The sequence below is a fragment of the Apostichopus japonicus genome, chromosome 23, assembly GCF_037975245.1.
Source record: "Apostichopus japonicus isolate 1M-3 chromosome 23, ASM3797524v1, whole genome shotgun sequence".
Classification (NCBI taxonomy): Eukaryota; Metazoa; Echinodermata; class Holothuroidea; order Aspidochirotida; family Stichopodidae; genus Apostichopus; species Apostichopus japonicus.
Window position 1 is genome coordinate 14641990 of NC_092583.1, and position 15869 is coordinate 14657858.

General features: G+C 35.6%; 1 protein-coding gene across 4 annotated transcripts in view; it reads right to left on the minus strand.

Moving 5' to 3' along the window:
* Positions 1 to 15445, minus strand: part of LOC139964547 (voltage-dependent L-type calcium channel subunit beta-1-like) — a 119603-nt gene extending 104158 nt beyond the window's left edge. For 3 of the 4 annotated variants that reach the window (XM_071966191.1, XM_071966195.1, XM_071966193.1), the window contains exon 1: positions 15137 to 15442. In XM_071966191.1, the coding sequence (XP_071822292.1) occupies positions 15137 to 15211 (75 nt within the window). In that variant the 5' untranslated portion in view covers positions 15212 to 15442. Of the gene's footprint in view, positions 1 to 15136 lie in introns of all 4 variants that reach the window. The other variant, XM_071966188.1, reaches the window with a different exon arrangement.
* Between the last annotated feature and the right edge of the window lie 424 nt (positions 15446 to 15869).

Here is a 15869-nt window from a genome sequence, read left to right on the forward strand (position 1 = left end):
GCAATACCACATATCAACTTTCCTTGAACTTTCCTGGATGACTGTATGTTCTGTTAAAGACTTACAGAGTCCCTTCATAAAACTTAACTGAACTGAATTTGACCAAACTATGTTCACCAAAAGAAAATCATACCACTGGAATAACTGACAGATTTATTATCTAGCTTAAATTTAGAGTTATCATGTTTAAAAGTCTTTCAGGCTTTGACACCTGTTGACCACTTTTGACCTCTACCAATTTCAATCATGGGGCATCTATCTACCAAGTATGACTTTGATTCAATATGTGGTTGATGGGGATCATATTTAACAAGCTGCTTTTGACTATTTCCCATAAAGCTCCACCGACTCATGAATATTAATGAGGTCAAAGTTGCTTTCGCAAAGATCACATACTTACTACGTAGTTACATCACCATACCACGTATGAACTAAATCGGACATACTGTTCAAGAAATACTGACATTTTAAGAATTTTATGTTAGGCCTGGCCCACTTATTAATATTCATGAGATGGGACCACAAACAATAGGGCACATCTACACATCCTGGGACATCTATCTCAGCAGAATGAGATTGATTCAACTTGTTGGTCTTGAGATATCATGATTACAATCTTTACACTGTGATAACTCTAGCCGCACCCATTCATGAATAACGAGAATGAATTCCTTGATGATATGACCATGTACCTATTATAAACTGACATAACCATATGAAGTATGAACTCAATCAGACATATGGTTGCAAAGATATTGCCATTTTTTAGAATTTTACGTTAAGCCCTGTCCACTCATCAATCTGCAAGAATGGGAACCACAAACAATAGGCACAATCCTGGCACATCTACACATAATGGGGCATCTAGTTACCAAGTATAACATTGACTCAACTTGTGCTTCTAGAGATATCATGTTAAGATGTCAGGCTGGCCATCACATACATACACACAGACATGCACACACGCGCGCAGACACACACATATACGCCAGCAAGCTTACTGAGCATTTGGCATCGTAACCAAAAATGCTTTGTTTCACCAGTGAAGAAGTTAAACATGTACAGTACATCATATGTGCGGTACTGATGGGTATCAAATTATGTGTTCATTTCATGTGGCATGTTGAATCGGTTCTAAGCAAAGTTACATTTCTAATTCATAGTGCAGTTATATCTACAAACATTTGCATTTAATTTACAACCCTGCAGACAAGGCCAAGTCGATTTTTTTCATTTTGGCAATCTTTCCTGAAAGCAAGCAAGCCCAGCATCAATTAGTTATATCTTTACCTGTGTACATCTGAAAATTCAAACAAACACAAAAACATTCACTTTCCTAATTTAGTTTCAGCAATACTTCCCAATTAGAAGCAGATCATGCATAACAGACAATGTCGAAGCTCAATATCACCATCAGCAGTTGCAATTAAAGCAACTGCATACATTTTTAATTTCTAACATTTCATGTTCTAATTCCCATTTAGTAGCAGTTAAATAACCAGTTATGTTTCAATGTACCTTAACACAGTGGCAGAGCTAGGGGTATTGGTCGGGGGGGGGGGGGCGAGAATAGTCTGTAGGGGTGCTTTCCACAATATCTAAGTGGAGCGCCACCACAGGTTGGCACGGGGCGTACAGAAATTTTTGAGTAAAGGTACACCCTAGATCGCCGGAAATGACCCTTTCCAGGCCTTGCTAATTTGCAGATAAACGAAGAATAAATAGGTGTCATCGCCATTTTGTCAGAAAATTACACCAACAAAATGTGACAAATGTCAATAGGTATTTGAGAGCGCAATACAAAGTCAATAATCGCGAATAAGTAAAAAGTGGTAAAAAGCTGAAAAGGGCGCCAGCAGTCAATTTGAGTCCGTCAGGGTGGGCATCTGCCCCCCTCTGACTGTATGGACGCTCCGCCACTGCCTTAACATTACATCTAGCCATGTTCTACTTCCCACTCAAATCACTACTGCTGTATTGGCAAGGTATGTGCAGGTAGTGATAAATTTCAGTACTAAACTTTTCATTGTAATGTTCCATTTTACCACCGCCTCTCACTGTGCGGGTAGTCTCAGCACTAATATTTCATATAGACTACTTCCAACTGAACCAGTACGAAGGAGGTTCTGTACAGTGCGAATTAACGCTGTTGACGTACACCTTGCTGGAAGAAGGTACAGCTATGGCCAGATAATAAGCTTTTACAACAGGCCAATTTCAAATGAAGAAATTACTTGTGAGATAGAACCAAACCTATTCTTGAGGGACAAACAGACTTTTAATAAGTTACAGTAACAGCACTCAATCAAGATGTCTTCCATGACATGCTGTACCGGTATTAAAGTATTTTAAACAATATATATATCTGACTGGGTTGTTCAGACAAAACAAAAGGAAGATCCAGGTTGCCTTAGCAACTGTCTACAAGATATCTCAAAATAAGCCCTATTTAACATTATAATCACTGATTTTGCTCTTACTCTTAATTTTTTCACTTGTGTGAAATTAGCTTAGGCTTTTTGGAAAGTGTGCAATAATCCTATATCTGCCAAGTCTCCATGAAATAGACTGTAATACATCTGTGAAGTTTTAAACAAATCCATCGTGAGTCCTATAATTCAGTAAAACTAACACAGGTTTAAAATTTTGTTTATACTGTCGTTTTCATGATTACGAGAGACATTAACACTGCAGACATGACAAACGCTATGTATATGCTTTAACTTTCTCTCAAGTAAGCAACTTTTGCGACATATTTTTAATTTCCGAACTTATTAGAATCATTTCAAGGTTATCGGAATTCGTTTTAAAATCTCAATTTAGCATAGCAGACTTTATTGCCATTTCTTCATGCAACAACCGCCAGTATGACATTTATTACGGCACTGTTTACTAATGCTGAACGATCGCTAATTCGTTTTCCATACCAAAATCTCATTCAATTATTTCTGACTATGTAAACTACTATAAGCCTTGTATTGGACTGCACTTTCAGATCTCCGTCAGTTTGTTCAAGAACTAAATTCTTATAAAACTTTTTCTAAATTGTTCATGAAATGTGAATTTTAGTGAAGTGTCTTGGCCTTCAGCCAAAAAAACTGGATAGAACAAACTTTATTTTGATTTCTTGACTTTATGAAAAAGCAAATTTAAGACAAATTCTTCAAAACCTACTGGTTTGGGGATTAACACATAACAACATTACTTATCTGTCTCTAACCTACCATGCACTTTCTCATACACCTAAGCTATTGACTGGAAAGTGGAAGCATTTTATCTCTGTCTCTCCTCTAATCCTTCATCTGGGACTCTTTCCGCTTTTTCCTCCTTCTGTATCTACAGTACTACTGAAATCAGAATTTCTGTGGACTTTGTCGTCTCCGAATGTTCGCAAAGTTGAAAACTTTTTTTCGGAACATGATATCGTATAGAGCTACTTCCAAGACCTCTTTCATTCTGCTTTCAACATAACTGGAAAGAATAAAGGCCTGTAACAGATGGTACATGAGTGCATTTACAATTTTATACAATGTAAATGGAACCAATTAACTGAAAGGGCTAAAATTACCCTGTTTGGTTAATCTTGTGCCTCATCGACACTGCATCAGATCAGCTGAAATTCGACAAACTGTAATGCGAACTAGTTAACTCTCAGCAATCTTAAATTCTATACATAAAGTTATCTACATAAATGTTGATTTTGGCTTTGTTAAATGACTTCTAGTCTCCTTGATTAATGTTTCGCAAATGTATGTACAGTATTTCCATCATCAACGAAACATGCTTCAATTTTTTTGTTGCCAGTTCTAACAGAAATTGATTAGGTCTCTCATTTACAAATGAACAAATGAACTGTAACATAAGACAATACACACTTGTTGTATTACTGCCGTCTTCGCTGCCTTATCCCAACCGACTACAGTATTACACTGATACTAGTACCATCATATCTATGTATCCCTGCAGTTAGCATCAAGATAAGGTTTCACAAATTCTGCTTTTTTATCAATTACACTTGATGCTAGTATCACTTGATTCGCTTGACAAAAAATTGTGAGGGTTTTCTGGGAACCCAGCTTTTTATTGGATCTATATATGGTACTTATATATTGCACAAGTTTGGGATACATCTGTGCATGACACTATCAGATTTATCCTGCTATATGTGTGTACATGTATATATTCATATATGCAAGGCTTTTATTTCAACTGCTCAGTCTGTCAAAAGCATCTGTACATCATTGTGATATACATGCCAGCCGCCGTCTTCGTCGTTGCTACTGTAGTACTGTAGCATTCCAACAATGTACTACAGTACAGAGGACTAATGTACTGTGAAACCCCTGAAGCAAATCACATTCAAATTCATTATACTTCCACTTTACTTGGGGCCTATCGAAGGGGGGATTCGGGATGTGTTGTACGCACCGCTACAAGTCACCGTGAATAAAATAAAGCAAGTAACTAAACAGGAAATGTCTAAGATATGATCAAGACGAAATGCAAATTGACTAAATATATATATATGTCTTCCTCTGGAGATATGAACCTGAGCTTATTGAGAAACAAAATCTCAGTTTTTTCACAATAAGTATGTAAAATTTTCAAAAGATTATGTCTAAATATGTTTTTTGATTCTACAAACATTCAACTTTTGGACAGGTGTACAGTTAAGTCAAACCTAGTCGAACACCAAAAAAAATCATTGTGTCCTTTAAACTACACATGGTTCCAGGTTCAACGACGGAAATTCAAAATTTTTTTACTAGACCAGAAATTTTATAGAATTATGCAGCCTACACAGTAATGAAGATGTAATTAGGATACCTTTATTAGGTTTAACAATTTTTCACTCTTGCAAGATATATGCCTAACCCTATCTTTAATTTGTGGAGATGGGTATTGTATGTTAAGAGAGCCATGAATCCCAAACACAACATACAGCATATCACCCGAATGTAGGCCCGATGCCTTCACTAAATTGCATGAAGGCTAGGACAGAACAAATACAAATCACAGAAGAATATATATATATCCAAAATTGATGAAAAATGTTCTTTCTGACGACAAAAGAAAGCTTTTCATAGGTTTTGATGAAAATAGGAGGATTAAGAGTTCTAATGCAGATATAAATATTTCCTCACTTTTCCAGACTAAACTTCAAACTAAACTGACTTTCAAGACCCTCAAAAGGGATTCTTCATTTTTCCCTAGTTTTTCCAGACTTTTCCCATTTTCCAAACTGCGTGGCGACCATGACTATAACAACCTCACTCTGCAATGACTAGAGCATTGATCAAGTAGCATTTTAGTACACACCTCCATTCCCTCACATAAACCCCATATGCCCTGCCCCCCCCCCCCTCCCCCCACCCTCAATTCTCTTCCCAAAGTGTCAAATTTAGTTACAATTACTTCAAAAGGCTAGAAAGACAACATTGATGTATGAAGTATGCAAAAATAGAAAGGGAAATATTTTCTGTTATGGTAATTGAGATATATCTATTGAAATATATAGAATAGTGATTGGCTGAGGGTTGGGGAGTTGGAATACATCTACTGAAATATGTAGAATAGTGGTTGGCTGAGGGTTGGGGAGTTGGAATACATCTACTGAAATATGTAGAATAGTGGTTGGCTGAGGGTTGGGGAGTTGGAATACATCTACTGAAATATGCAGAATAGTGGTTGGCTGAGGGTTGGGGGGGGTTGGAATGTTTGAGGGTTCCCTTATTCGTAGAGCACCATATCACCGCAGAACTGTACTTGCATACATGTGCTATTTAAATCTAACTTATTGTTATTACTTGAAAACTCCATCTGCACCAATAATAGTATACTAATTGTACACTTCAGTATGTTGGAGAAAGCCAGATTAATTCTAACACATCAGATTATAACAAAAGTATACCTACAACAAGCTAAAACTCTCTTATTCTCTGTGTTATGTTACAGCACAGATTATCTACCTTTATATATTAACCACTTTAACACAAAACAATTTCAAGTAGTCATTTCAAATGCCTAATATTGTAGCACTGAACAAGAAAAATGCCACATAATTCGCAGTCAGTTTCATAATACACCAGTGACACAATCTACTGCTGCATGTGTGTGCATGCATATATATGCTAACTAGTACAGGCACATTTTGTCTCAAATCACAAGCTTCTTAGAGTGGCATAGTAGACAACGTACATATATACGTACGTACTAAGAGCACAGCTTATCAAAGATATCGGAAGCTTAACGAAATAATTTTACCGTTGGTGAAATGTCGTGGACAGACGTGATCACTGTATATTCTGCCAAAGGTTAATTAGTATTTGCACTGTATGAAAGTGACTTAAGAGGGAGGGGAAAAATGGCTTTTTTTTTGTGTATTAAATAGAGAGACTAGAATCCAACATCATGGCAAGTGTTGTTGTGATATATATATACAGTGAGACTGATAGAGAAGGTAGTGTTCGTCGACTCAATTAAGAATGGTCTATCCAATGTAAATATACGTGGTGAAAACTGGTACGCCTATTGAAAGGTTGAATTGGAAAAAATTGACAATTGTCAGAGTTGGTAATTTATGCAGTCTATGGGGCGAAATATTTAACACAGATTTATAGTTAGATACTTATTGCCTGAAATACAAATATGCTGTGAATGACAATGTTCTATTTTGTTGAGCTATTTTGAACTATTTTAACTAGTTATTAGTACAGTTAAATTCCCAATGAAAGGAGTTTTTAGGTAAATACAGTGGAATTGTACTGTATGTCATTAGCTATGTACAAAAAAATAAATGAAAAAATAAAATATTCACACAATGGTTTCAATTTTTATAAGTAAAAAATCTCTTGCAAAAATGTTGCTACAGTAGATGGGTTATCTTGAGTTACTTGGTTCGTGGTTCTGCGATTTAATGCTTCGGTTGAATCGGTTTGTTTCTTTTGTGTGCCTGCTGTACATTTGTTTGCATTAATTAGTTACTTTTATGAAATGGTCAGCTGAAGTTACAAGCAAGGCTTAAAAGTATCAATGGCTTGATGGGTGACATTAGCAAGATCTGTATCGTATACATGTCGTTACATAGCGTGTGGTGTAAAATGCAGCAGTGGGGCTGGTACGAAATACAATTTGAGTATTTTAATCATCTCACTTCTGGTTTGCTGGGAAATTTTGTAATCATGCACTCGATTGAAGGGTGTGACATTTGATCAATCAGAGACCTAAGTTAACAGTTCATTGCATGCTTAACTTAGTGTATGCCCAACAATCTAGTTCATGAAAGAGCTAAAGGTTTCTGCTAGCATCATCATATGCAAATTAGCAGAAAACAATCATAAAACACAATGGTCTACTGTATAAATGGAACCATCAAAAGTACCATTTCAGCTTAACAGGAAAGAAATTTATTTCCAAACAGATATCAAACTACTTAATTGTAATTTTCAAAATAAACAATACATTGTTTACACTGTTCAAAAAGACCTGATATGACCCAAAAGACACAACAAAACTTACTTTGTAAATATCATTAAGTAAATTTCATCCCTTAAAGTATACATAGGGCCAGCAGTTTTTCATTCAAACAAACTTCATTCCACCAATTGTACTAACATAATTTAGTGTTCCCATCATCAGACTCACAGACCTTTGATGCATATACTCACAGGAAATTTCTAAAGGTTGCTACAGTAGTCATCCCTGACGACCGAATTTCTGTTTGGACAACCAATATCAGCATTGGAGGTTTTCCATAGTTGTTGACATCAAATTCAGATTGAATAGTAACAAATTACTGTACCGTTAAATAGGTAAAATGATATATTTTAGTATCATCCTCACAGCTGGTGTTCTATTCACCAAGGCCCTCCCATCTCTCCTACAGTGTACATATTGGTAACTGTTATTTTGCTACATCTTTCAGACAACTAACCAAAAAATATGACACCAAGAAAGAGGCCTTAAAGATTTATACTGATACTCTTTTACAAACACAGGGATTCTATTCTCTTGTTCAAAAGAACTAGACATATTGTATGTTGCTGAAATGGAAGCAATCATAAGAAAAAAACTCCAAGCATTCACTTACATGGTTCTTGAATCATATAAATTTAGCCTCAAAGCTTTCTAACCCAATGGCAACATCACTAAACTAAACTAAACTAAACTGTACCTATCATTGTTAAGCTACAGTAGATAGGTGGAAGTGTGTACATGCTATACATGAGACAGGTAAAGGAATGGATGAGGTATTACATATGTTGGCCATTGGTACTTCAATGCAAACTGTTTTTTTTTTTAAAGAAAAACACATACATACAAACTAAGAACGTATAAAGAATTCTTAAATATTACAGGAGATTTGTATGCCTTATTGCCACTGTGTACCTTCTACTCAGACTACAGTATTACACAGTGTTGCAACCATAACAATACTTATTCAACCATATATATATGAGACCTTCAATGCATTCAATATCCCATGCATGTACTCAAACGTACTAGTACACAGAACACTGTAATTTTACTTTCAATAAAGGCATCTCTACCCTTAATATTTCAACAGTGCATATACAGTATCTACTGTACCTTCCCTACCCTGAAATCTACACAACCTGACATCTCAAGGAAGGCAAGATATTCCAATATGAAGGACTTCGGTAGTTGCGTTAATCCCGACGCTTTGGGATAGTGGCATGTTTGCATGCACAATTTTTTACAAGTAGAAATTGTTCAAGCACAAGGGCTTAAATTAGCTTCACACCTCCGTGCCAATATACTCATGCATTATTCAGTAATCTATCTACATTCGTACAACTTACAATATATATATATCTTTTCTTCGTGCAAGTGACAAAATTCTGAACAGGGATAAAATTAAGATGTTTATATGACAAATGAAAAATGACACAGAGTAATGAAATATAGCACAACTTAGCAAAACTAAACAAACAATTACAATCATTGTGCTACTGTATAGAGACCTGTTAGTATATATTAAAGGATTAAACTTAGTTTAAAATACATGTTAAATATTTAAGTGTTTTCACTGCCAACATATATCCATGGTAACATTTATGACTTTCTCGTTGTTAGTCTCTTGCTTTTGTAACTAACACAGACACTTCCTGTATTGCTATTTAAGTTACTGTATCAATCTGATAATAGGTTCCTTGGATTTCTGGAAAAATGTCTTATAAACAAGTTCTTGAAGGTCATCAGAAGTGGTCTCCCATGTTTTTTAGCGTTCTAAATATTCACAGACATTTTCAAAAAGTACTTTTCCTTGAGGTTCTGGTTAATCAAAATTATTCCCAAACATTTCAGGATTGTTAGAATAGACAATTAGATATCACTCATTTATACAGTCAGAGTAAACTGCTTACAGTTCAAACTTGTTCAAAGGTGACCATTATCTGACTGTCTAGCATATTTGGAAGCAATTCTGATGATCTTTAAAGACATGGTTTAGTACCAAATCATGAAATAGGACACAGACATTACCAGGGTTACGATCTTTATACCATCCATCTGTACCACTCAAACCTCATAGACACCATAAAATTTGTATTAATCTCCAATTAATGTCTGTTATAAATGCAGTAGTCGCATATCTGGCACAAACAACCATTGTTATCTAATCTGTCTCTTCTAGAGCTCAATTCACTACAATTACAACGCTTTTTAGACAAATCTAATACAAAAACTATGATCACGATATTAAGTACTGTACTGCAGGTTTCCACCATGCACAGTGAGCAAACAGTATCTGGGATTGCCTGACAATTGTCAATGCGTTTACAAGAACTGATTACACAATGAACCAACACACAAAGAGGTAACAATAACACACTGGCTACTTCAGAAGATAAATTGAACCATTAAAGTAGTATCATCTGTACTGTACTATAGTATATTTTGTAATCATATAGAATGCATAATACACGTTTACACACTGTATGTATGTGTACTACTGTTCACAACATCATACTGTCGTGACTGTACAGTAACTACTGTATGTAGCTCTGACCGTTGTGTATATTATGAGGGAAATACAGAAATCTTTGGAGTTTTGAGCATAAGATGATGAGGTGTGCATAAGGGGTCTGCTCTTCCTCACCAAAGAAAATGTGCGACCATGCATTCAGATATAAACTTTTCCATATTTAGATGTGAAGGATGGGAGACAAGGAATGAAATAAATACCTTTGAATGAACATGCTATCATGTGCTGATTATTGTGATATCAGAATACAGAATTTCTGTTTGACTTTTGATGCAAAAACCAACAATGTCAATGATAATAGTGACAAAGGCAGCTTGCTATATAATTTACCGTTTGCCACATTTTTGGGACAAGAGAAAACCACTATTAACATCATTTATTCAGAACAACAGACTGGTTTCATGACTGAATTCTGATAGAAAATGGAACATAACTGTTCAGCTGTAGTTATGAAATGCAAGCCACTGAGCTATGCTGTAATAATTACCACACGTGTTGGTTAGCTATCCAGTATCCAGAATATCCTATTTTGATAACAAATACCTACCACATTAACCAATTCAGATTTCAGAGACACTTTACAAGGTTAAATATCCATTGTCAACAGAAATATTCCCACCATAAAAAAAAATGCTAGCCCCAAGGACTAACTCACATTTCAATAGCAGATCTGATGGAGGCAGGAAAGAAAATTTTGCAGAATAACTCTTTTAAAGGTTTATCTCTGTTGTCTGCCAAATATGCTAGAAAGTAACACAAATGGTCACTCATGCTCAAAACTTCAAAGATCATATTTCTGCCCACGATGCATTGACTTTTTAAGTCTGTAAGTCTGAACACATCTCATTGCCTGAAAATAATTTGGATGCTCAGAATCCACCTAGGAATTCAAGTTTTGAAACTTTCAGACTCCAGTGCACTTTGAGTACTGTATGCTAAAACTTTCAAGGCAAATACTGATTAAATCTAGGAATCAACAAAAGGGATATATATATTGGATAGAATCCTCTTTAGTTATAGAATAAAGCCTGACCTGTTTCCTCCATGTGGCAAAAGGTGATCTTCCTTGTGAAACGGCTAACCATATAACATTTACAACTAGAAACACAACAATCAGTACTGTACATATTGCACCGCAAATATTACTAATTTTGAAGCCTCATGATATGGTCAGGGAATATTTTATCCAGTATTGTATCACAAATTGCTATACATAAATGGTCAAGTTGCTATACACACAAGTGCAAAAAATGTATGTATAGCAATTTCTACACAGGAACTAATAGCATTAAATGAGAGCCTTCAAAAATGCTACACAAATTTGAACACCTAATACTTTCCTGATGGTACTATAGGTATGCTTGAAGTACTTGTGTCATTCTGTTAACTCTAAATCACAATCACCATCAACTCGTATATAAAGCTAGATGGACACATGAGTGGATCAACTCTATGGCGCATTTGAGTACTGTTTAGTTTGTCTTAAAAGTTTGACGTAATGTGACTTTACTGCTTCCAGCAGGCTCAGAAGAAATGTGCATGTTAACCCATTAATGTATGTATGTAACTAAATAGGAGTGCCACAGTACCACACGCTGCACACATGAGTCACCTGTATACAACACAAGCCTGCACAGCGAACACTTGAGAATAGTGTTGCGCCGATAATCGTTTTCAATATCGGTATCGGCCGATATTTGCAATATCGGCAGCATATCGGTATCGGTAAAATTTTGCCTAATTGCCGATAACAGCAAGCCGATATTGAACTTTTTTTTTCACAGCAGAGCTACTTATTTATACTTGCAATGATTTGTTAATCTGCCCAAGACGATCCATTTCTTTAGCGTCAGTTAAACTCTTATTCATTTTCGATTAATATCCATGGAAACCTGACCCTCCGTAACCTCTAAAACACGTCTACGGCGCGCGAATATAACCAATGACCTTCGTGAACCTTTGCCTACACATAGCATTAGTGCAGCATGTATACACTGTACTGTACTAACCATTCATTTTCTTCCGATATTATGAAACAAACAACGTTCAGCAAAGCCCTGTCTCTAGACTGCCTAACAATGAATAGCGTGCACAATGCGTACATTTTTACAACTGCGGTGTTTAACCCTATACCCAACTACCGCCGTACATGTGCTGCGAATTTTCCCAGGTACCTTCCCAAACACACTGTAAGCTCATCCCCTGTGTAACACCTGTTTGTTAACATTTTTTGGCAAGTTGCCAGGGAACTTTTCAGTTACGTGAGATCCGTAACCGCCGAGGTGGTTAGGCTATTTGCTATACAATTAACTATGGTAGGATATTATTTTTTCCGTATTTTTGGAATTTCTAGAAAATACTTTCTTTTTTCCCCCGCTTAAAAACAGATGTGGTCTTACGGTATATTCATAAATGGATGCACTAGAGCCTTGTTTACATGACATTAGTTGCATTTAGTACGATATGCCAGTTTTGCGTGAATTTTTCGAAAGTGTTTTGTTCGATCTTTCGTAATATTTGAAAGGTGTACCACCTTACTTTCCGTACACAATTGGTCATTTCTCTACTGATTTTCAGTTTTTTTCTTCTCTATATGGTCAAGTGAATAAGTTGTACATTGAGTATAAACTCAATAAATTATCATTTTTACATTGTGATCGACAGTTCGTAACCTAATTAAGATGCAATTTTGCAAGCATACGTTAACACTATAGCTACTTGTAAGTCTTTACGATGTTAAGGCTCACATTTACTGCGTCCATTTTATTATCGCGTGCAGCGCTGCAGTGAAAAAGATTCTGGTTGGATTTCAATTATAATTCTCTTTTTCAAAATCAGGAAAAAAGTCATTCTTTTCAACTTAGGACAAAAGTAAAACAAAACACCATATTTTGTTGTTTACTTGAAGATTTATTTGTGAATGTATGCATGACTAAAAGTACGATTTTGCCTTTATTTTGTCTGTTAAAAAATATCGGTATCGGTATCGGACCGATATTGGGATGATAATATCGGATATCGGCCAAAACCGATATTGGTAATATCGGCGCAACACTACTTGAGAATGTCAAATCAAAGATTGCAAAGTATACATTGGTTAATAACCAATCAAGGAGCGCCGTCCAGTAAGATTTGCCCAAATTTGCCAAATGTAACAGTCACCCATCATACTTGGGGCGTCGATTGGGACAAATACGTGTGAGTAAAGTAAACTACAAATAGAAGCGCCATGCATGAAGAAAGAAACCGAAGTAAATCCCATAAATTGAGACCAGTTTTTATCTGGCTTCAGTTAATAATACTTGCCTCAAGATCAGCTATGTAAATTTGCTACACACTGTAGCCCTTTTTTTTTCCTTTTCCTTTTCCTTTTTTTAGAGATTTTTGGGTCAAATTGAGAACTACACTATCCAGTACAGGCACAAAAGTACATGCTAATGAAGTGCTTCAATTTGATCGAAACAAAAGTAATTAGATTTATAAAAATTTGCCTGAATAGTGCATGTACAGTACATTAAAGAAAAAAGCAAACATACACACATCATTTGCATTGCATGTACAGAAATGCGTCATCAGTGATTTACTGACTCAGTATAGATGCCATAAGGCTAAGACTAGAAGATATATCTTAACATTTAAAAATGTATTTCATTCAGCAAATATTTGCACTTTATCAGTTTTTTTATGTTCAGTTTTTTATGTAAGTCAGAAAACATGCTTTGACTGAAATCCAGATTGAAGTTTCTTGAAAGTTTAGTGAGATCTAGGGTATATATTGGATCAGTGTCACTCTTCCAATTTATTATATTTCATTGAACATTATTATTATTAAAATAATGTAAAAATGCTTACTACATCAAGGATTGAATAATAACAAACTGTATAATTTTTCTATTCGTCCTTTGTGCAATCCTTCCTTCTGTTGTCTAGTTTCAGCTAGGGTTCTTAAAGCTCAGATTAAATTTGAATTAGGCCTATTACTTATTGATTTGCAATTTGATGCTAGTGTCAGTTGTAACTTACTTCAAATTTCTGTCATGTGAAAATTTATGATAATGAATTGTTGAAATATTTGCATGATCTTAAATTTCCAAGAGTTCATGAGAGGATACCTTTCATCTTGGGTGGATTTTGCTAGATTTTACTATTTATCTAGTTTCTGGGGAGATAAAACTATGTAAGAAGTAACATTGATGAAAATCACTGCTAAGTTCCTTCATCAATGTCTAAATAATAAACATTTGCAAAAACAAAACTGACAGGCAATCCAAATTTTGCCTATCAAACAAATTTTATTAAATTACTTTAGATTTGCTCATGACCCATTGGCCAAGGTCCATAAGGCCCTTGTTTGCAAACAAGCTTAACAATAAACTAGGAATGCCTGGTAAACAGATGTTTTCTCAGGCATACATTTTGTCCGCAGTGACAGTTTTAATATTTCTCAAAAAACATTTGGTTGCAAATTCACTTCAACAAATTGGACTAATTATGTATCATATCCATTTTAGCTGAAGGAAACAATGTGACACTAATATTAGTGAATAGCCTATAGAAATCACAAACAACATAGTTGTGACAAAAAACAGTGCAGAAATTCCAGCTTACAGTTTATATTTTCCACATACAGGAAATTTATACTTTTCTTTGGCCTGTGCCCCCTCAGTCACACTTAAAAAGTTGATGTTTTTGTTATGCAATTAGCTGCCGGTCAATCTGCTGGCGTGAATTTAACTTTTAAGTCTAATAATTATGGGCTACTGAAAATGATAGGCAAGACCTAGGCCAAAATCAAGTAATTAAAATTGGGCCTTGATGCCAAATTGGTTATCATAGGCCTAAGTTAGGCCTTTCTCAATGCTCATAATGTGACATCGGTCAAGCATTCCAATGTACTACGGCTTACTTCTTTTTCGTTTCTCACTGCACCTATCCTTTGAAATAAGTCAAATAGATCTACTACATGATAAATGATAAACCTATTGTAATCACAGACGAAATATACCTCGGCCTACTGTAGTTAACACATTTAACTAAGGCCTAGCCTCTACTTACAGTAGGCTTGTTTCTCCGCAGATGCACTGCTTGATTTCACTAGCGTGGTATAGACTTCTTAAGAATGTATCTTACCTGTGTCACTTGTGTGTTGTTTGATAGGCTCAGATCCCTCGGTGACAGTTGGCTGTCTGATATAGATCGCGCCATATTTCCTTAAAATTCTCCTCTTCAGATTAAATGAAAGTTACGACATCATTCCTACTGATAACTGTAACATAGTACACAAAGCGTATTTATTTTCATATACCTGTCCACCGTTTTCGCAAGGGGACGAATTTTCTTTCGTGTTCAAGTCGTGAGACTTTCGCTGAGACGAAAATAGTTATGCATACATAATGTACTGTTACCATATCGTTAAGAATATTATCGTATACTACCAACTATACTGTTGTAGTGGCAATGCCGGGTACGTTCGAGATAAACAGATATGAATATTCATTTATAAACACTTGCTCATGAGGCAACAGAATTATAGATGACGACAAAATATATGCCCGTTAAATAATTTTTACAGCGATAGAGTGGTATTATCTGTTTTCAGAGGTTTTATTGCCTTTGAAAAACATCCCTCATTAATCTGCTCACAGTCCAATCAAATGAGATTACGGTAAATAGCTGGTGTTTGGAGTATCCATGCCAAGAAGATGACCACGCACTAGCACAGAGAAACGATCGAGAACGAAAGAGATGTGATTATATACTTGCTCATGCTCAGCTTTGAACAACAAGGAAAATCTCTCCATAACATTAGGGGTCCGGTTATTCTGGCGGATTGTTTGGATCTTACATCATCGCATATAAGATA